Source organism: Anomaloglossus baeobatrachus, chromosome 2, assembly GCF_048569485.1.
Source record: "Anomaloglossus baeobatrachus isolate aAnoBae1 chromosome 2, aAnoBae1.hap1, whole genome shotgun sequence".
NCBI classification, from domain to species: Eukaryota; Metazoa; Chordata; class Amphibia; order Anura; family Aromobatidae; genus Anomaloglossus; species Anomaloglossus baeobatrachus.
In genome coordinates, this window is record NC_134354.1 from 213,689,940 (window position 1) to 213,713,763 (window position 23,824).

At 44.9% G+C, this 23,824-nt stretch overlaps 1 protein-coding gene across 1 annotated transcript in view; it reads right to left on the reverse strand.

Annotated features, from left to right (window-relative positions):
* Positions 1-20,363: 20,363 nt before the first annotated feature.
* The window catches only part of PTPN22 (protein tyrosine phosphatase non-receptor type 22), a 202,840-nt gene continuing 199,379 nt past the window's right edge, over positions 20,364-23,824 (reverse strand). The window contains exon 21 of the mRNA XM_075335601.1: positions 20,364-23,406. Within this exon, the coding sequence (XP_075191716.1) occupies positions 23,342-23,406 (65 nt within the window). The 3' untranslated portion in view covers positions 20,364-23,341. The remainder of the gene's footprint in view (positions 23,407-23,824) is intronic.

The following is a 23,824-nucleotide window of genomic DNA, read 5'->3' on the forward strand; positions in this document are numbered from 1 at the left end:
ACCGCAGCGCCTGACGCTCGCTGAGCACCGCAGCGCCTGACTCTCGCTGAGCACCGCAGCGCCTGACTCTCGCTGAGCACCGCAGCGCCTGACTCTCGCTGAGCACCGCAGCGCCTGACGCTCGCTGAGCACCGCAGCGCCTGACTGTCCCTGAGCACCGCAGCGCCTGACGCTCGCTGAGCACCGCAGCGCCTGATGCTCGCTGAGCACCGCAGGGCCTGACTGTCGCTGAGCACCGCAGAGCCTGACGCTCGCTGAGCACTGCACCACCCAACACTCGCTGAGCACCGCAGGACCTGACGCTTGCTGAGCACCGCAGCACTTGCAAACAGTGGAATCAGCCGCAGCCAACAAACCAAAGAACGCCACACGTAGCGATGTGTGCAGCCTCAGGACGACGAACAACCTGCATCCAGCACCATCAACGATATTTGGGATTAGAACGACGTGTCAACGATCAACGGTAAGGTGAGTATTTTTGATCGTTAGCGGTCGTTCGTACGTTTTACACGCAACGACGTCGCTAACGAGGCCGGATGTGCATCACGAATTCCGTGACCCCAACGACATTGTCGTTGTGTGTAAAGCACCCTTTACTTGGGTTGGTGGGAAAGTGATGACCACATGGGCAACATCTAACAATCCTAGGATATCAAGGAATTGCCTCATGCACAGTCAGTTTTGATGAATGGTTGAACTCTTCTACTACTTTGAGAGCAAGTGAAAAATGTTGCTGAAATATGGTCAATCTGTTTGCTATGTGCAAAGAACAAAGTGAAAAGTTTCAGCTCACCGTTACCAGCCAAACACCGCTCCCCATTCAGATCCAGCGCACGGAAAACTCTGCTGTTGAGTGTCCTGGAAACATTTTAAAAGGAGGGAAAATCCAGCGCGATCCTTGGGGTATATTAAAAAATCCAAATTTTATTGAAAAAATGGTTAAAATACAGCGGTGTGGCTATAATTTGCAGGGGGGATATACCTCATAGAACTACGCGTTTCAACACATAGTCTTAGTCTTGTGTCAAAACGCGTAGTTCTAATTAGAACGCGTAGTTCTAATTTTTTCAATAAAATCTGTTTGCTATGGGAGTGCTCTTGCTCTTGACAGTCCTGTAGGCCACTCATCCTAACTGCTACCTCAGTCAGAGCTTCTTTTCCTTTAGTAAACTGTTGATCATCCAGCAATATACAATGACTTGGGTCCACATAAACAGCTGTCAGAAGAATTGTATTTTCTAATAGCAGTGTCTCTCTTCATTTCATTGAAGCAGCAATTCCATCTGCGATTAAACCTCCTCTTTGGGACAGGCAAAATAGCAAGTTGTTCCACCCCTTTATGAAAATGATGGGAGTTAAATCCTCAGCTTGTAATTTTTTAGTCACTGTAAATGATGAAGCAATTTCTTCAATTCAGCCACCTGTGTGCATTGACCTTCATTTAGTGTTACCTGAAAGTTGGCCATATCTACAAGTAGGACACTTTACATGTACTTAGCTGCAAATCGCTGCCCGTGGCGCACAACATCGCTAAGAGCCGTCACACGTACTTACCTGCCTAGCAACGTCGCTGTTGCCAGCGAACCGCCTCCTTTCCAAGGGAGTGGTCCGTGCGGCGTCACAGCGGCGTCACTAAGCGGCCACCCAATTGAACCAGAGGGGCGGAGATGAGCGGCCATAACAACCCGCCCACCTCCTTCCTTCCTCATTGCCGGCAGCCGCAGGGACGGTGATGTTCCTCGTTCCTGCGGTGTCACATGTAGCGATGTGTGCTGCCGCAGGAACGACGAGCAACATCGTACCTGCAGCAGCAACAATATTTGAGATTAGAACGACGTGTCAACGATCAACGATATGGTGAGTATTTTTGATCGTTAATGGTCGTTCCTGCGTTTCACACGCAACGACGTCGCTAACAAGGCCGGATATGCATCATGAATTCCGTGACCCCAACGACATCTCATTAGCGATGTCATTGCGTGTAAAGTGGCCTTAAGTGTTTCAGCTCAAGCAATAGCTCAATCATTAAATAAGTGCTGCCCCACCGAGTGGCTTGATCGACAATTGCCCCTTTTCCAGCACGTCTCTTCAAGATGGAATCAATTTTAGAGGTTCTGGCGGCAATAACCAATTTTCTCACTTTGACAATCACATTTCTAGCATCTTTTATTGCCAGCTGCAGTGTGTGCACAACACAGCGCATGTGATCAATAGGAGAGAGATGTGAAGCAGCTTCAACAAGATCATCTAATTCTAAAGGATCATTTTGCTGTTTATTGAACGTTTAGACTTCCTTTAAGAAGTACTTACCTTTCTCCTATTTTCCTGTTCACTCTAGAGTCTTTAGCAGTTCTGAGATGATTGCAGGCATTCTTTGTGTCTTTGTTTTTACCCTTATCTGTAAAGGATGAGCTTCACTACTTATATCATGTAGCTGAAGTGCAGCACAGATTCATCTCCACTAAAAGCCTAAATTCTTTGATCAGGAACAGAACAGACATTTTTAGGACATTTCTTATCTTTCCCAAATTCTTATGAAAAAATATTCATCACATACTGCATTGATCTGCTCAACCCAATTTATTATATAATGTCGGAGTCGGTCCATTTTCTACAGACTCCAACTCCACCAAAATGGACACCAATTCCATGACTCCGACTCCACAGCCCTGGTGCCAACAGTGCTGGAATGGCGCTGGCACCATAGGTGAGTATAATGGTGCACTCACATTAGTGTACAGCATCCAATGCGATATGCTAATGACACTGCTCAAGCTCTGCAGCAAGCTCGATCCGAGTGTCATTCACTTTGCTCTGATTCTGTTGTATACAAGAATCGGAGCACAGGTGAGAAGATGGAGAGATTAATGTCTCGGTCCTCTCCATTATCTGTCTCTGTATATATCACGCCGCCCTCCAATTTCATCCAAGTGCAGTCCCATGTTTCATACACACCCGTAGACATGGGGGGTTGTGATCCGAAACAAGCTGATAAACGCAGCATGCTGCGATATTTTTTTCATGTCGATTCGGCATGAGTAAAAATTTACAGATGAATACTGCCTTATTGTTTAACATTGGTGCAAGTGCAATCCAATGTTTAATTGGATTGCACTTTTATATGCAAAGGGAAACGAAGCCCAAAGGCCACTTTTCATGCTGCGATATCGGTACCGATATCGCTAGCGTGGGTACCCGCCCCCATCGGTTGTGCGACATGGACAAATCGCTGCCCGTGGTGCACAACATCGCCCCGGACCCGTCACACTACTTACCTGCTCTGCGACGTCGCTATGACTGGCGAACCGCCTCCTTTCTAAAGGGCGGTCCGTGCGGCGTCACAGCAACGTCACTAAGCGGCCGCCCAATCAAAGCAGAGGGGCGGAGATGAGCGGTACGTAACATCCCGCCCACCTCCTTTCTTCCACATTGCGGACTGCGGCAGGTAAGGTGAGGTTCCTTGTTCCTGCGGCATCACACGGAGCGGTATGCTGCCGCAGGAGCGACGAACTACATCGTACATGCTGCATTAGCGATATTTGAGAAGGGACCCTCAAGTCACCGATAAGCGATTTTGAACGTTTTTGCGACGATTCAAAATCGCTCATAGTTGTCACACACAACGACATCGCTAATGCGGCCGGATGTGCGTCACAAAATCCGTGACCCCAACGACATCGCATTAGCAATGTCATAGCGTGTAAAGCGGCCTTAAGCCCATGTGCCCACGGGAGAAAATACCTGTGAATTTTGCGGTGGAAAACCTGCGGATTTTCTCGATTTTCCAGATAAATCTGCAGGTTTACTCAAGTACAGACACTCTCTATGTTATCCTTAGGGAATTGGGGAGTGCTGTATCAATGCTGTGGTATTTGCAGCTGCGGAAAATGCTGTGGATTTCCCGCAGCCGCACGTAACTGCATGTCAATTATTCATGTGGAATTCCTGCCTTTGCACTATGGAGATACAGGGCGGGAAATCCGCTGGAATTCCACACGAAAGCCGCACTGTTTCCACAAGTTTACCGCAACAATTCCGCAGAAATGCCGCATCAATGGATAGCTGCGGCTTCCGGGGAATTGCTGCGGGAACCTGCGGAAATACCTGCAGAAACGTCCGCAGGTACGTTTTCCCGTGGCCACATGGCCCAAGTGTGATTGTTTTTTTTGGGTGAAAACATCTGAATGGATTAGGGATTGTCCTTTTAAGTCTCGTAGGAAAGAAAAAAAAATGCACCATTCAAAAAGAAAGAAGACAATCTTTTTTATTGTTAACCAGTTCACCATAAAAATGGCAACGACACGAAGCCTATAGATACCTTGTTATTTTTATTGATTGAAAATGAAAAATAAAGTTCAAACAACAAAGGTGGAAATGTTTTTTTATTGCATTTTTCATCCTTTCATATAATTGATAATAATCACATTGTATATGTATTACCAAACTGTAAACAATAAAAATGGCACCAAATACTCATTGTTGGAGCATAACTCGGCCTTCAAAGAAAAAAAAGCCATCATACAGGTACACTATACAGCTTCAGCTAAAAAGCTGTGGCTCCTTAAAAAACTAATAAAACATAGAATTACTGATATAGTGCTGCCATAATCCTTTTGAACTATAAAATTAAGTTAACTTGACATTTCGACTGCACAGTGAACAACAACAAAAAAAATAAAAAATGTGTGGGATTGTTTTTTTTTTCTTCCCACAAAATATTAAAATCTATTTCATAAAATATATGTATCCCAAAACATGCATTTGAAGAAGAAAAAAACTTCACAAGAAACCAAGTTCCAGCATTCATGCTCATCAGCTGTGCTTCCTTGAGCAATAACTTACCTTCATAGTTTACTTGGCACGTCGTCTTACTGTTTTGGAATTGTAGAGGATTGGGGGGATGGGGTAGGGGATATTTAATCCTTCATTGATCTGATATTGATGGTCTGTCCTATAGATAGGCTGTTTATTTCGAAATTCTAGAAAATCTGTTTACTGGATTTCATTCGTTCTCAGACCCTGATTTGCAGTTTCCAACCTTCTCGTAGTTTCAGACTTGGCTCATGTGTCATATGTCTCCCTATAATACATGCTCCATGTTCTGTCATCCACAGTCCTACTATCACTATCTACTCTTCTTCATCTTTGTACTATTTTCAACTTCTGATACAACTTGTGTGGTTTTAACCCGCTTTACACGCTGCAATGTATCTTACAATGTGTCGGCGGGATCACGTCATAAGTGACGCACATCCGGCATTGTAAGGTACATTGCAGTGTGTGACTGCTACGTGCGATTGCGATTGAACGGTAAAACGTTCATCGCACGCACGTCGTACATTCCTCATGAATTGTATGTCAGAATGTTCATTGTACCCGGGGTCGCACACATTGCAGTGTGTGACACCCCGGGAACGATGAACAGATCTTACCTACGTCCTGCGGTTCCCGGCCGGTAATGCGGAAGGAAGGAGGTGGGCGGGATGTTTACATCCCGCTCAGCTCCGCCCCTCCACTTCTATTGGCTGGCTGCCACGTGACGTCGATGTGACGCGGAACGTCCCTCCCACTCCAGGAAGTGAACATTCGCCGCCCACATCGAGGTCGTATGGAAGGTAAGTATGTGTGATGGGGGTTAATCGTTTGTGCGGCACGTTCAACAAATTGAACGTGCCACACATACAATGGGGGCATTGCAAATCGCATACGATATCGTATGCGAAATTGCAACGTGTAAAGCGGGCTTTTCTCTGCCCTGTGGCACCAAATACTGGCACCATCTCTTCATTCCCTAGCTCCTTCTAAACTGGGCAGTTGGTAACCCCAGTTCAGAAATTGTTGTTTTAAATAAGAAGCCTCAGTCATAAAGTCTTCCATATAGGTGCAGCTTCTTCAAAGACGAGTAAACTGACCCTTAGGAATATTTGTCAGCCATTTTGGTAAGTGACAGCTGTTCATAGCAATATAGCTGTTAGATTCCACGGATTTCCTCTAGCATTTTGTTGCAATTTTACAATGATCAATGAAGATTTCTAAAGCCAAAAAATGGACTTTAGACTGGCTAAACATGGATGTAAATTCCAGATGTAAGTTATTACAATTAATTTCAGATATGTGATGTGTAAAGGAGGCCTTAAAGAAATAATCAGCTGCAATCCCATGCTGTCCTGTCTGTACACTCTCTTGCATCCTGCCCTGCCCAGGAGATGTGGTATGTTCAGACCATGTCCCTGTATGGTCAGATATGACCATTAGGCCCCCTTCATACATCCATGTCTCCGGAAAGTGTGACATCCATTTTCTCATGTACCAGAGATATGAACTCACATAGACCCATTAAAATCAATGGGCTTGCTCATACATCTGTCCTTTCACACAGACCAGAGATAGGGGTATCCTCAGCTCACCTGTTCCTCGGGCTGCCAGTCCTTGCGGGTGCCAGGGATCCACCGGCAAGTCCCAGCCGGTTTAGGAATAAATGCAAAAAGAGGAAAGGATCCGGCACAAACTCCTCTGGATAAAATGTCAATGCTTTATTAGCAAATATTAAAAAGGTTCCATCCGTGTAAACAAAAGGAGGGAGTAATCCCATGGAAACTTTACGCGTTTCAGACTTCCATATTAAAAGCAAAGAGTCCTTAATCATAAATCACTTATGATTAAGGACTCTTTGCTTTTAATATGGAAGTCCGAAACGCGTAAAGTTTCCATGGGATAACTCCCTCCTTTTGTTTACACGGATGGAACCTTTTTAATATTTGCTAATAAAGCTTTGACATTTTATCCAGAGGAGTTTGTGCCGGATCCTTTCCTCTTTTTGCATTTATTCTTTTCACACAGACCGTCTGTCCTTTCACACAGACCGCCTGTCCTGTCACACAGACCGTCTGTCCTGTCACACAGCCAATCTGTCCTGTCACACAGACCGTCTGTCCTGTCACACCGACCGTCTGTCCTTTCACACAGACCATCTGTCCATGTGCTCCTCATGGCAACATATCTCTTTTCTGTCAGGACAACGGATGTCACATGTACCACATACAGATGTGATCTGTGTGACATCAGTGTGACATGTACTGGAAAAAACTAAGGTCACATACAAATAAAGAATTTCTTTATACTTACCAGATTCCAGCACTGCTGTCTCTGCCTCTGCTGTTACTTCCGGGTCTGCTCAGTAAGCTCATGCATAGTCACTGTACTCATCATGTACCCAGAAGTAACAGCAGCGCCAGAGACAGCAGCGCCAGAGACATGTAAATATACCAGCTCATGCTGTCTGTGTGCTATCAGGATGTCACATGGATAGCACAAAGACAGCACGCGGAATACAAACACGTACACGAATACGCACCTTCACCACGGACCGTCAAACACATGCATTAAATGCACGGATGTGCGAAAGAGGCCTTACACAATACATAGCTGTGGAAAATGTATAACATCTCAGCAGTGGAAATTTTTTGAACAAATCTAATTGTGAAATGTATTTTTATTTCAAGATCTATTGATTAAAATGTAATTTGTTCATGAAACAACCCTTTCAATTCATTGGCCCCATAGGGGTTCATAATCTAAATTCCTTATTAGTCTGTCTTTGGAGCATGGGAGGAAACGCATGCAAACTTTTTACAGATGCTGTCCTTGGTTGGATTTGAATCCAGGATCCCAATGCTGCAAAGTTACAGTGCTAACTACTGAGCCACCATGTTGCCTTCAAAACTACAACTAGTCTAAAAAAAACCCAACAAAAAAAACCTCCATACATATAGCTTTGGTGATGAACAGGTAAAAAGGTTTATGCCTTGTAAGATGACATGGAAAAAAAACAAAAGTACAAAAATGTAATTGGTGATTGATAACTATTAGCATTTATGGTAAAACCCATGTATTGGGGTTTTTGATTTTTCACTACTACAAATTGTGTACCCTGTTTCCAGTCACTTTCACGACAGTATTTTGCACAAATAATTTTCATCAAAACCAAAAGTGGCTCCAAACACAGAAGAAGTGCAAATATTGCTACTATGATCCCTCTCTGTATAGGTCCCACTCCTGATTTTGGTTTACAATTACTAATCAAAATACTAACTAATGGAAGGGGTCTTATATGTCAGAAACAAAGGGGATCAAAGAAAGTAGATAAGGCCAATCATGAGCTCCAGCAACTATTAAAGGGGTTTTCCACCCATAAAAATGAAAAAGCATATATTCACCTCCGGGGTTATTGCAGTTCAAGCGGTGTCAGAACTCGTGTTCCCGGGGCCCACCTGAAATTCTTGTGATACATGAATCACGCGCCCAATCACCTTCGGCTTCCTTATCCCCACCTTTGGATGTTTAAGTAATTAACATTAATTGGTGCAGAAAGGTTGAACTAGACGGACCTAGGTCTTTTTTCAACCTATGTACTGTAACTACGTAACAGAAAGTGAGCGCTGCAGCAGCCACTGACTTCCTGTTAATAGCTTAAGGCTATGTGTCCACGGTAGAATGTACCTGCGGATTTTTCTGCATGAAAATCCGCACCTTATTTTTGCCGCGGATTTGCCGCGGATTTGCCGCGGATTACCTCTATTTTGCCGCGGATTTTGATGCGGATTTTTTTTTTTCCCATTCTATACCCAAAATCCGCACCAAAATCCGCAAGAATAATTGACATGCTGCAGATTTTTACGGATCAAAATCCGCGGCAAATCCGCTGTGGAAAAATCCGCAGCATGGACACAGCATTTCCAAAATGCCATTGAAATGGCTTGGAAGTGCCGCTGCTGCAGATTTTCGGGAAATCCGCGGTAAATCCGCGGCAAATCCGCGGCAAAATCCGCAGCGTGGGCACATAGCCTTACTGTACAAAGGTGGGGAAAAGGAAGCTGGTGCTGATTGGTCTCTTGGCTCGCATGACATACCAATGTCATGTGTGCCCCAGGAACATGAATTCTGACACCACTGGAATTACACCAGCAGTATATTCTTTTTTATTTTTATGGGGGCGAATATGGGGAATGAGAAGGGGTTGTTCTATTATTGGACAACCCCTTTTATAGTGTGTAAAATGCCTTAAAAAGTATTCATTCCTTCGTGAACTTTTCCACATTTTTTTCACATTACAGCCACAAACTTAAATGTACACTGTGTGCAGAATTATTAGGCAAGTTGTATTTTAGAGGATTTTTTTATTATTGATCAACAACTATGTTCTCAATCAACCCAAAAGGCTCAGAAATATCAAAGCTTAATATTTTTGGAAGTTGGAGTGGGTTTTTTTAGATTTGGCTATCTTAGGAGGATATCTGTTTGTGCAGGTAACTATTACTGTGCAGAATTATTAGGCAACTTAATAAAAAACAAATATATTCCCATCTCACTTGTTTATTTTCACCAGGTAAACCAATATAACTGCACAAAATTTAGAAATAAACATTTCTGACATGCAAAAACAAAACCCCAAAAAATTAGTGACCAATATAGTCACCTTTCTTAATGATGACACTCAACAGCCTACCATCCATAGATTCTGTCAGTAGCTTGATCTGTTTATGATCAACATTGCATGCAGCAGCAACCACAGCCTTCCAGACACTGTTCCGAGAGGTGTACTGTTTTACCTCCATGTAGATCTTACATTTTAAGAGGGACCACAGGTTCTCTATGGGGTTCAGATCAGGTGAACAAGGGGGCCATGTCATTATTTTTTCATCTTTTAGACCTTTACTAGTCAACCACACTGTGGAGTAGTCGGATGCATGTAATGGAGCATTTTCCTGCATGAAAATCATGTTTTTGTTGAACAATACCAACTTCTTCCTGTACCATTGCTTGAAGAAGTTATCTTCCAGAAACTGGCAGTAGGTCTGGGAGTTGAGCTTCACTCCATCCTTAACCAGAAAAGGTCCCACAAGTTCATCTTTGATGATACCAGCCCATACCAGTACCCCACCTCCACCTTGCTGGGTCTGAGTCGGAGTGGAGCTCTCTGCCCTTTACTGATCCAGCCTCTGGCCCATCCATCTGGCCCATCAAGAGTCTCTCTCATTTCATCAGTCCATAAAACCTTTGAAAAATCAGTCTTAAGATATTTCTTGGCCCAGTCTTGACATTTTATCTTATGTTTCTTGTTCAAAGGTGGTTGTTTTTCAGCCATGTCCCTGAGTATGGCACACCTTGTGCTTTTTGATACTCCAGTAATGTTGCAGCTCTGAAATATGGCCAAACTTGTGGCAAATGACATCTTTGCCGCTTCATGCTTGACTTTCCCCAATTCATGGCTAGTTATTTTGCGCCTTTTTTACCCAACACGCTTCTTGCAACCCTGTTGGCTATTTGCCATGAAACACTTGATTGTTCGGTGATCACACTTCAAAAGTTTGCAATTTCAAGACTGCTGCATACCTCTACAAGACATCTCACAATTTTGGACATTTCAGAGCCCATCGAATCTCTTTTCTGACCCATTTTGCCAAAGGAAAGGAAGTTGCCTAATAATTAAGCACACCTTATATAGGGTGCTGATGTGATTACACCACACCTCTCCTCATTACAGAGATGCACATTACCTGATTTACTTAATTGGTAGTTGGCTCTCAAACCTATACAGCTTGGAGTAGGACAATATGTATTAAAATTATCATGTGATCAAAATACTCATTTGCCTAGCATGCTCCAATTTATTTTATTTAGTATCAAATAGCCAGCCAGTCGGATCCATCGAAAAATGGATCCGTCGCATCAGTTTTTCCAGAGTCTGCAATGGATCCATCAATCCGTTGAGCCAACAGATTTTATTGATTGCAAAAAACTGTTGTGCGAAAGGGGCTTAAGGGTATGTGCGCACGTTGCTTTTTACCTTCTTTTTACCTGCTTTTTTGCTGCTTTTTCTTCTGCGCTGTTTAATGCCAAAATGGATGTGTTCTTCTATTCAAGCAAAGTCTATGGGAATTTGGGTTTCTTGTTCACACTATGTTGTTCAAAATGCTGCCTTTTTGTGGCAGAACTTTGGTCAAAAACTCAGCTTTTCAAAGAAGCAACATGTCAATTGTTTTTGCCATTTCGGTTTTGCACTGCAAAGCTGAGTTTTTGACCAAAGTTCTGCCACAAAAAGGCAGCATTTTGAACAACATAGTGTGAACAAGAAACCCAAATTCCCATAGACTTTGCTTGAATAGAAGAACACATCCATTTTGGCATTAAACAGCGCAGAAGAAAAAGCAGCAAAAAAGCAGGTAAAAAGCAGGTAAAAAGCAACGTGCGCACATACCCTTACTCCGCAATTACTGCTGCAAGTCTTTTAAAGATGTCGCTACCAGCTTTGCACATCTAGAGGCTGAAATTTGTGCCCTTTTTTTTTACACAATAGCTCTAGCTTAGTGAGATTGGATGAAAAGCTGTTGTGAGGTAGCGCGGTCGGCTGCGCAGCAGAAGACACGGGATCCAGGCATTAAGTTTCACAGCACACGGTGTTTAATGTCCAAACAAAAATCCACAGCAATATACATGTCTCTCCAGCAGAGACTCAGGGAGTTGTGATCACTCCCTCACACCCGGCACACCTGCCCCTCGTTCCTGTTTCCATTTAACCCTTCCTTCAGCCTGTAGGGAAACAGCATTAACCCTAGAGTGGATTTACTTTCTATCATGGAGTGAGCACAACCGGGGCGAGACATACCGGCCGTCATAGATAACCCCGGTCACAGTCTCACACTGTGAACAGTAATTTTTATGTCTTCACAAATCTGAATAGGATTTAAAGCTGGACTTTGGGCCATTCAAACCCATGAATATGCTTTAATCTGAACCATTCTATTGGAGCTCTTTCAGTATGTTTAAGATCGTTGTCCAGCTGGAATATGAACCTACACCCCATTCTCAAGTCTTTGCAGCCACTAAGGTTTTTCTCCAGGATACAACTATCATATGGAAAAAGGTGCTCTGGTCAGTTGAGACAAAAGTAGATGTTTTTGGGCAAAATGCTGTGTGTAGCAGAAAGCCAGCACATCACTCTTAAAACACCATCCCCACCATCAAATGTGGTGGCAGCATCATGTTGTAAGATTTCTTTTCTTCTTGAGTCAAGTAAATTGGTCAGAGTTGATGGGGAAATGGATTTTGATAAATACAGGCCAATCCTAGAAGAAAACCTGTAAGAATCTGTCTTATAGAGAAATTGTAAAATTAACAAGACATTTCTGAACAGAGTAAACATCCACTCCCCACAGTGAACATGGGATTAATTATAACTGGGGATGAGAGAGGGAGAACTGACACTTCAAGCTTCATTAAAGCAAGATCTCCTAGTGTGGACAGGTAATTACAGTGGAGGAACCCTTGGGAAAAAAACCAGCCAGGTTTGTTTAGGCACAGGGGTCAATTACACATTGAAGGCCCAAGCCTTTTTCTTCAAACAGGATCATAGGCTTTTCGGTATCACATCTCCCAGGACTCAGAGCTTCAAAGCCTGAACAGATGGTCCCTTGTGGACATTTTTTATTCACTATTGGAAGGCGGTATTTAGAAAAAACAGGGCATTTAATATGTAAGTTGTTCACCACTAAATTAGCTTATGGTCCATTGACAAACCTGAGATTGGTATATTAAAATCTAGGCCATTCTGGAAACATGAGGCTAGAGTCAAGCAGATAAAAAGATGGGTGGCTCAACTTGTGGGGTCATGCCTATATGTCACGCTAGGTATGGGGAAGTACCAGACAAACATCAAAAGGGAAGGGAAACCCTGCATCTAGGGAATGGGGAGATGGTGACTCTTGACCAAACCAACCGCTAGCCCCTGGGGTTCCTCACCACCCTGGATAGATTCCACATCAATGCGGAGAGACGGATACCTGACGCTAGGATGACTCTAGAGCTCGGCCTGAGATAGGGTATGGGTGGTATGAACTCTTCCTCACTCCACTAAACACTAAAGAAGACACAGGGAACACACACATGGGGAAAGTGCATGAACAACTTATCTCCAGAAGCCTCAAGACGAAGTTCAAGAAAGAACAGCAATAATCCTATAGATGAGTGTAACCCCCCTGTTTGCATCCAGAGCTTGTAAAGGAACTGAATATCCCCAACACAAGTCCAGGAAAAATGAGAGTATTTAAACCCCAGTGGAAATACAGGTTTTTAGCAGCTAAAAGGAAGAGGAGCTCTGCTGGGTTTTAGAGGGAAAAGAATGAAAACCCAGCAGAGGAGATACCTACTACACTGAATACTAATAGCATGAATAATAGAAAGTATGGGAGCATTTTGCGCAGCCAAATGCTGTGATCTTCTATTGCTGGACATCACAGGACTGTCTGTCACCCATAACACACCCATGACACTATGCTGGTTGTGATCCACAATTAACTTTCTCTTCCCTCCAAAAAATCATAAGACGACTTTAGACTGGAATGTTTAGGTATTTCTGTTATTTCTCCCTTATTATTTCAAAATTATTTGCACGTCACTTTATTTTTCATCTTTTATACCTTTTATCGTTAGCACTGTATATTACAAATGCACGTCACACATTTTAGATTTATATATTTAAAATATTTAGAAAACCACGTATCATTTCCTTTACACTTCACAAATACTTGATACTTAGTGTTGGTATACCACATAAAATTCCCATAAAGAACATTTACATTTGTGGGTGTAACGTGAAATAATATGCAAAAGTTCACAGAGTATGAATTAGGAATAATTTTTCAAGGCACTGTATTTTTCTTTTTTTAACTTTGCAATAAGGTCAAGCGAACATGGGAGGGAAATGTTATGCAAATTTATATGATCTGCAGTGTAAGCTGTTGAGGAGAGCCATTGAATTAAATACTTCATTAACCTCGTGACATAGAGGATTGTGGGAAGTGTGTTCAATGAAATCAATTCTCTATACATAAGCCAGGCACAGATATAAAGATGGCCGCCATTTCCTGTTCTCCACACCTTGCCTGAAATGCAAGGAATGTCCAGTTGAAAGAAGACCACCATATAAGGAGAAGACCCAATAGCCAACCTAGAGGACAAACCTACACATAATGACCCCCCCCCACGGATTCACCTGATGACTCCCACCAATCAGCTTATGGACTAACACATTGTTCAACTCACTGACCAATGGACACATCCAAGTATGCCCACAGTAGGGCTGACCATGCCCCTTTTCCTAGTTTTTATAAAGGCATGTTCTTGAATAAATCTAGCAGTTTGACTTTGGCCGAGGAAAGATGAATATCCGACTGTGTGTCTGATCTCATTTTTCAAGCATGCACTCGATCCACACCAATTAGAATCAGGCAGTAGGCAACTTGTGGAACTGTGTTAAGGGGGCTTTACACGGTTGCGATATCGCTAGCAATTTGTAGCGATAGCGAGCATGTAAGTACCCACCCCCGTCGCGCATGCGATTGTTTGTGATCGCTGCCGAAGCGAACATTATTGCTACGGCAGCGTCACACATACGGTACTTACCTGGTTGGTGGCGTCGCTGTGACTGCCGAACAATCCCTCCTTCAAGGGGGAGGGACGGTCGGCATCACAGCGACGTTACCACAACGTCACTAAGCGGCCGGCCAATCAAAGCGGAGGGCAGGAGATGAGCGGGACGTAACAACCCGCCCACCTCCTTCATTCCGCATTGTGGCCGGCGGCAGGTAAGGAGACGTTCCTCGCTCCTGCGGTGTCACACATAGCGATGTGTGCTGCCGCATGAGCGATGAACCACCTGGATAAACAACCCTTACCGATTTTTGAGTTTGGGACAACCTCTCCATGGTGAACGATTTTCACCATTTTTGAGGTCGCTTAAGGTCGCTGGTCAGTGTCACACGCTGCAATATCGTTATCCCCTTAACGACCTTTGACGTACTGGGTACGTCATGGTAACATGGTGCTAAACGACCCATGACGTACCCAGTACGTCATGGCGAAATCGCGGTCCCGGAGCCCCGGGGAGTCCAATTTCTTTGATTAAACGGTAGATTCGGGAAGGAGGGGACCTCTGCCTGACCTCAGGAGGGGTGGTGCCTCCTCCCCGAACCTACAGAGGCTGTGATTGGCTGACAAACGCCGCTCAGCCAATTACAGTCACTGTAATGTTCCAGCCATTGAAAATGGCTGGAACATTGAAATCCAGCCCTGATCAGTGCGGCTTTAGCTCTGGCCATTGGCTGGAGCTGGGTGATCGGTGTTTCACCCGCCCCCAGCTCTGATTGGAGAGACCGGTCTTGTGACCGATTTCTCCAATCAATGTGGATCTGGGGCCTGTGACCGTCCCTGGAAGCCGAGGAGAGCGGTGCCCATCGGTAAGTTGCTGCCCCCGCCGCCCGCCCCTGTCCCCGATCGCCCTGCCAGCCCTGCCAGCCCCGCCCGCCACCGCCGCTGTCTCTGATTGCCCCGCCCGCAGCGCCCGCCACCCGCCACCGCCAGCCCATCCGCAGGTCCGATCGCCACCACCAGCCCTGGCGCTGTCTCCGATCGCCCCGCCGCTGCTCCCGATCCACTGCTGTCCCCGCCGCCACGCTCGCCATTGTCCCCGCCGCTGCTCCCGATCCACCGCTGTCCCCGCCGCCACGCTCGCCACTGTCCCCGCCGCTGCTCCCGATCCACCGCTGTCCCCGCCGCCACTCTCGCCACTGTCCCCGCTGCTGCTCCCGATCCACCGCTGTCCCCGCCGCCACGCTCGCCACTGTCCCCACCGCTGCTCCCAATCCACCGCTGTCCCCGCCGCCACGCTCGTCACTGTCCCCACCGCTGCTCCCGATCCACCACTGTCCCCGCCGCCACGCTCGCCACTGTCCCCGCCGCTGCTCCCAATCCACCGCTGTCCCCGCCGCCACGCTCGCCACTGTCCCCGCCGCTGCTCCCGATCCACCGCTGTCCCCGCCGCTGCTCCCGATCCATCGCTGTCCCCACCGCCACGCTCGCCACTGTCCACGCCGCCACTGTCCCCGCCGCTGCTCCCGATCCACCGCCGCCACGCTCGCCACTGTCCCCGCCACCACGCTTGCCACTGTCCACGCTCACCACTGTCCTCGCCGCCGCTCCCGATCCACCGCTGTCCTCGCCGCCACTGTCCCTGCCGCCACGCTCGCCACTGTCCCCGCCGCCGCTCCCGATCCACCGCTGTCCCCGCCGCCACTGTCCCCGCCGCCACGCTCGCCACTGTCCCCGCCGCCGCTCCCGATCCACCGCTGTCCCCGCCGCCACTGTCCCCTCCGCCGTCGCACCCACCTTTTTCAGCCGCTGCTGCCCCCACTGTTCCCGATCGGCGGCCGCCGCCGCCGCCTCCTTCATCGGCTGCCCCTTCTCCATCGCCACTACACCTCCTATCCCTCCATGTGCTGCAAGCCACCCTCCCCCCACATGTGGGGGGAGGGTGGCTTGCAGCACATGTGCTGCAAGCCACCCTCCCCCCACATATGCTGCAAGCCACCCTCCCCCCTCCATGTTCTGGGGGCCACCCTCCCCCCGGGGGCCCCCCTCCTCCATGTGCCATCTCTCTCTCCCATCAGACTCTGCCCCCCTCCCCGATCTGCTGCCTGCTCTCCCATCATCTTCATCTACTGCCCCCTCTCACACTCCTCAATCTGTTGCCTCCTTCATCTGCTGCCTCTTCTGTCTGCTGTGATCCTGCTGCCTAGATCCATCCTGTAAGGTAGGTATCCCCATCTCACCTCCCTCCCCCCCCATCCTCCGCCGCTCCTCCATCCGCTGCGCCCTTTCCCATCTCACCTCCCTCCCCATCCTCCGCCGCTCCTCCATCCGCTGCGCCATTTCCCATCATCCATCCGCTGCGCCCTTTCCCATCCTCTGCCGCTCCTCCATCCGCTGCGCCATTTCCCATCATCCATCCGCTGCGCCCTTTCCCATCCTCTGCCACTCCTCCACCCGCTGCGCCCTTTCCCATCTTCCATCCGCTGCGCCCTTTCTCATCTGCCGCCCCGCCCTCTCGCATCGCATTATCCAGCGCAGTTGCTCGCTTCCAGACTGCAGTGGATGATGCGATGCGAGACTCGTGCATTGCTCTCACGTTTGGCACTGGTCTTAGTGGCAGGTGCTCATATTTTTTTTTTTTTTTTACTGATGTCTGTATTTTTTATTTCGCCAAACTAATTTTTTTGTATGGGGGGGGGTCTAGTTTCCAAAATGGGATCACATGTGGGGGAGCTCCATTGTTTAGGCACCTCAGGGGGTCTCCAAATGCAACATGTCGTCTGCTAATAATTCCAATCAATTTTACTGTGAAATGGCGCTCCTTCTCTTCTGAGCCCCGCCGTACGCCCAAACAATTGATTTCCACCACATATGAGGTACCTGTGTACTCAGGAGAAATTGCACAATACATTTTATGGTGCATTTTTTCCTGATACCCTTGTGAAAAAAAAGCTACCTGTTTGAAAAAACTATTTTGTGGTAAAAAAAAGAATAAAATATTTTCACGGCTGAACACTACAAACGTTTGTGAAGCCTCCAGGGGTTCAAAGTGCTCACTAAACAGCTAGATAAATTCCATGAGGGGTCTAGTTTCCAAAATGGGGTCAATTGTGGGGGAGCTCCATTGTTTAGTCACTTCAGGGGGGTCTCCAAACGCAACATGGCGTCCGCTAATAATTCCAACCAATTTTGCTGTGAAATGGCGCTCCTTGCCTTCCGGGTCCTGCTGTGTGCCCAAACATTTGATTTCCACCACATATGAGGTATCTGCGTACTCAGGAGAAAATGCACAATACATTTTATGGTGCATTTTTTCCTGATACCCTTGTGATAAAAAAAAGCTACCTGGTTGAAGCAACAGTTTTGTGGTAAAAAAATTGTTTTTTATTTTCACGGCTCAACGTTATAAACTTCTGTGAAGCCCCCAGGGGTTCAAAGTGCACATCAAACATCTAGAAAAATTATTTGAGGGCTCTAGTTTCCAAAATGGGGTCACTATGGGGGAGCTCCATTGTTTAGGCACCTCAGGGAGTCTTCAAACCCGACATGGTGTCCGCTAATGAGTGCAGCTAATTTTGCACTCAAAAATTCAAATGGCGCTCCTTGCCTTCCAAGTCCTGCCGTGTGCCCAAACATTTTATTTCCACCACATATGGAGTATCTGCGTACTCAGGAGAAAATGCACAATACATTTTATGATTTATTTTTCCTGATACCCTTGTGAAAATACAAATTTTTATGGCTAAAGTAATATTTTTGTGTTAAAAAAGTAAAATTTTCATTTTTTCTTCTACATTGCTTTGGTTGCTGTGAAGCTCCTAAAGGGTTAATAAACTTCTTGGATGTGGTTTTGAGCAGAGTGAGGGGTGCAGATTTTAGAATGGGGTAACTTTTGGGTATTTTCTGTCGCCTAGGTTTCTCAAATCACTCCAAATGTGATGTGGTACCTAAAAAAATTTTTTTTGTAAATTTTGTTGGAAAAATGAGAAATTGCTGATGAACTTTGAACCCTTCTAACTTCCTAACGGAATTTTTTTTTTTTTTTCAAAAATTGCGCTGGTGTAAAGCAGACAAGTGGGAAATGTTATTTAGTAACTATTTTGTGTGACATATCTCTCAGATTTATGGGCATAAAATTTCAAATTTTGAAAATTGCAAAATTTTCAAAATTTTCGCCAAATTTCCGAACTTTTCACAAATAAACGCAAAACATATCAGCCTAAATTTACCACTGACATGAAGTACAATATGTCACGAAAAAACAATGTCAGAATCGCCAGGATCCGTTGAAGTGTTCCAGAGTTATAACCTGTCAAAGTGACACTGGTCAAAATTGCAAAAAATGGCCGGGTCTTTAAGGTGAAAACAGGCTGGGGGCTGAAGGGGTTAATGACGCCGGATGTGCGTCACTAACAACGTGACCCCGACGACAAAACATTAACGATATCGTAGTGTGTAAAGCCCCCTTAAAGGGAACCTGTCATCAGAAATTTCGCCCAAAAGCTAAAAGATTCCCCCTCTGCAGCTCCTGGGCTGCATTCTAGGAAGGTCCCTGTTATTATTGTGCCCCATGTGAGACCAAAATAAAGCCTTTATAAAGTTCTACCTTTTTGTATGCAGCTTCTGTAAATCCGTCACGGGGGCGGGCTCTCTGCCGTCCGTTATTCTGCCTCCTGGTCCTGTATGCCGCCCCCATCGCTCCTTTCCATATCTGATGCACCGCCCACTGCTCCAGCCATCCCCGCGCATGCCCAGTGCTAGTCTCACAGGACTGAGCAGTGTGACCGCTGGTGACGTGTGAGCAGGCAAGTGATTATGGACGGGACTGTGACTGTTATCAGCAAGTACCCACCCATAGTCTCTTGAGCGCGCAAACCTCTCCAGCGGTCACACTGAGCTCAGTGTAGATGCTAGACTGTATGGGCTGCTTCCAGGGATGACGTCCCTTTGTCATGTGATAGTATTTCGAACACGCCCCTATCACATGACAAAGGGACGTCATCCCTGGAAGCAGCCCATACAGTCTAGCATCTACACTGAGCTCAGTGTGACCGCTGGTGAGGTTTGCGCGCTCAAGAGATTATGGCCGGGTACTTGCTGATAACAGTCACAGTCCCGTCCATAATCACTTGCCTGCGCACACGTCACCAGCGGTCACACTGCTCAGTCCTGTGAGACTGGCACTGGGCATGCGCGGGGATGGCTGGAGCAGTGGGCGGTGCATCAGATATGGAAAGGAGCGATGGGGGCGGCATACAGGACCAGGGGGCAGAATAACGGACGGCAGAGAGCCCGCCCCCGTGACGGATTTACAGAAGCTGCATACAAAAAGGTAGAACTTTATAAAGGCTTTATTTTGGTCTCACATGGGGCACAATAATAACAGGGACCTTCCTAGAATGCAGCCCAGGAGCTGCAGAGGGGGAATCTTTTAGCTTTTGGGCGAAATTTCTGATGACAGGTTCCCTTTAAGAGTTCACCTTAACATAAGCGACATTGAAAAATCTGCATCAACTTTTGCAAATGTAGGGACATATTTTGTTGTGGTTTTGCCTTTGTGTATTCCAAACGCTCATCATCTAAAATGAGAATGCTTACTTTACCAATGTTCTGGTACTGCTTACTAAAGCTTCTCCGGTCCTCATGTGGTCTGTGTTCTTTTCATTCCAGCAATAACACATCATCTCTGGGGGCCAGTAAACACTGACCGGCCTGAGGACCCGAGAAGCCTCAGCAACGGAGGGGCAGAAGATTGAGATTGAAAAGATGAGCATATTGATATACATTATTTTTATTTCACTCATTTATCTACACCTGAGGATTTTGAAAAAACATATAGAAGATAAATAAAGGAAAATAAAAAAAGAAAGAAAGAAACTGAAACACACAAATTTGATCAATTTAAATATTTAATTAAATCTTACACATACATACTTGTATAATAAAATTTGGGGGAAAAGGAAACATTTCTTTTTATCATATAGCCTGATATATAGTGATATATAAAGTATCATTACATTCATGTAGCAATCTACCCACTGCCATGCTCAATAAGAAATTAAAGGAAAAGGAAATGTAACATGGGAATGTTATTCTTTCAAGTACTTTGGTTTTGAAAACACATTATTAAATCTCTTACTGGGGAATTTTTATAGTCCAAATCAATTCTGCATTTGATAAGACGTATTGATTTTAAGATTTCAACTTTACGTTGACTTTGTACATTGGTCATGGTAACATCACGGGCTACTGAAACAGTAATCATCCCTGGATCATTCTCTTTTTGGAGAAAAAACTTTATATGACTTGTAAGAATTACCAACCTTTTTATGTTTTTTTTTTTTCTTGTGATCCTCATGGTGTTTTTAACCCGAAGGGAAATACTGGGGTCAAAATTTGATCCTGACTACCACAACTTAAAGGGAACGAATAGTCACCATAGAGCCCTAACTAAAGTTAGTTCTTTAAAACTACTTGCATGTATTTCTTATACATGCCTTTTTTATCTTTGCAACTTTACAACTTTTATGAAAGGGATCTTGTCAGATGCTTCTGGCTAACTAAATTGCAAACCGTCTGCATGATTGTGGTCAAGTATGAAAACCCAACTGGAATCCATAGCTGGAGATCAGACTAGTCCAGTGCTGTCCCGGTTCTTCACATTACTGCTGCAAGTGATTGACAGGTTTTTCCTTATGTACTTGAGTGGGAGGGACCTGTCAATCACCTGCTGCAGCGCTTGTTAAGGCTGGATGGTGTCAGAGCCAGACTAGTCTCACCTCTGTGATGAGGGAAGACAGGGCCCAGTGCAGTAGGCTTGGTCAGGGGCCACCATCTTCCCCTTCCCTAGGCACAGGGATTCTTTTCCCTTCCCTTTCGCTTGATACTTCCCCTTCCCTAGCATGACAGTTTCAGAGAAAAATATACCTGGCTGCAATCAAGCTGCCCAGGGTTTGCCTAGTCCAATAGGCAGGTCCACAGTGGCTTCTCCCTGCCCTGCGCCGCTGAACTGATAGGTCTCTTCAGTATGTGTGTTTATCGGGGGAGAACTGTCAGTTAATGGGGGTGAGGCAGAGAAAAACTGCCAGGAACCTGACTCTTCCAGTAATCCCCTACGTCACATCGTTCCTTGACTGATAAAAGTATAGTAAAAATGCATTGGGTGCAATTAGATTAGGGCTACATGGAGACATGTTGTGTAATATTGAGATTGCAGGGTTGCATTGCAACATCTCATCTAATGACTTCATATGTCGCATTCTGACTGCCACGACTGAGACACAGATGTGCAAGTGTTTTCCAAATGTGTTGCATTTTCACTGGTTGAAAGTCACAAGTAACTCACTTGCCATAGACTTCAATGCAAGTTTCATGTAACTTATTTTACAGGAAAAGCACAACACTAAAATAGTTGCATGACAGCATGTGACAAATTACACAAATATTTTTGGCCACGTGTCTTATTTCAGAACTGCTGACATTGTCATGCACTACATTGTCCAGCGCCACGGAGCCAACGTCCGATTCATGCTGCAACGTGAATCAGCTGTCGGTCCCCTTCAACATGGTTTAATGTCCTATTGATTAAAACAATTCTTTACATTTTTTATTACTTTCCTTCTGATCTATATTGTTTCAAACATTTGTCCAAGTAGTAAGAATACCCAATTTTATAAGCGAGTTCAAAGTCAGTTAAATTCTGATGAAAACAACATATCCAGATATTCACATATTTTTGTCCATATGACACCTTTATATCGGTAAAAAGTATTGAAATATCTCTGATTATATACCCAATAGCTTTAAATTCTGAACTACCTTGTCATGTAAAAACCTATATTTAAAGGGAACTTGTCAGCAGATTTTTGCTATGTAATCTGAGGGCACCATATTGTAGGAGCAGAGACCCAGATGCCAGGGATGTGTCACTTAATTGTACTGTGTTTTGCTGTTTCAATACAATTGTGTTTTATGATCAGATTATCAGTACAGCACAACTGCCTTGTGCCTCATAGTCCAATCACAACCCAAGCATTGATTAGTAGCTTTCTGTTACTATACTGTGTACTCAAAAAGCTGCCAATCATTGTGTTGGTGCGGTTATATACAGCTCAACATTCTGTGCTCTGCTTGATCTACAACAGAGAAAACTCTATCAAAACTGCTGCAACCTGTAAACTAAGTGATAAATCACTGGAATTAGAGTCTTTTTCCCTACATCATGCTGTTTTCAGATTACATAGCAAAAACCTGCTGACAGATTGCCTTTAAAGGGAACTTGTCAGGTGGAAAAATATTATTAACCTGCAGATATGAAGTTAATCTGCAGGGTAATAGCATTTGGAATTTGCTCGGCACCTGAACATTAAACCGCTCTGCTGGGAGGAAATTAACTTTATTTCTCCAGTTTCAGTCATGGGGTGGTGCCAGTGCAGGTTTAGTCTACACTGTATATAGAGAGCTGTAACCGCGCCCCAGCGCTGGCTGACAGCCACTCGGCATTAGACCTGGCTGTCAGTTAGTGAGGGGTGGTTATAGCTGCCACTCTCCATACACAGAGTAGTGACTGAACCTACGCCGGCACCGCCCCCATGACTGAAACCGGAAGGCTGCCTGGAGGATTCCAGTTAAATTCTTCTGGCAGCAGGATTTAATATGCAGGTACCGGGCAGGTTGATAATCCTATTAACCTGCAGATCAGCCCCATATAAGCAGGTTAATAGCATTTTTTCATGTGACAGGTTCCCTTTAAGAGGCGTATAACCATGGGACACAACAGTTCTAACAGGTAAAGTGAGATGCCAGGAACAATGTAACAGTTGTACAAATAATCACTACAATAAATAGAATTATACAATATATGTATTTCTAAATATTTATATTCTTAGATATTATACGGAAAATATGCAGATGGTCTTTAAATGTTCCAAGTTGCTGGTGGCTTCCTTGGCCCCTTTGGCTTTGCAAATCGATTCCCAAAACCTGAAAAATGTTAGGAGTAATGTTAGAATGCATTAATTATTGGGAGGACTTATTTGACACAAACTATTTTGCACATTTTCAGATCATCACATGGGCTCAGGAAGGTGAAGGGATTTGTGTCCATGGTCCTCACACTAAGCTTGAATTCAGATGTCTATGTATCACTGTCCGAGTACAGAGAGATGAATGGACTGACCCAAATTTGATAGTCTCAAAGGAAGATATACAAGTGCATCTCACTACATTAGAATATCATCAAAAAGTTAATTTATTTCAGTAATTCAATACAAAAAGGGAAACACATATTACATAGTCATTACAAACGAAATTATCTATTTCAAGTGTTTATTTCTGTTAATATTGTTGATTATGGCTTACAGCCAATAAAAACCGAAAAGTCATTATCTCAGAAAAGTAG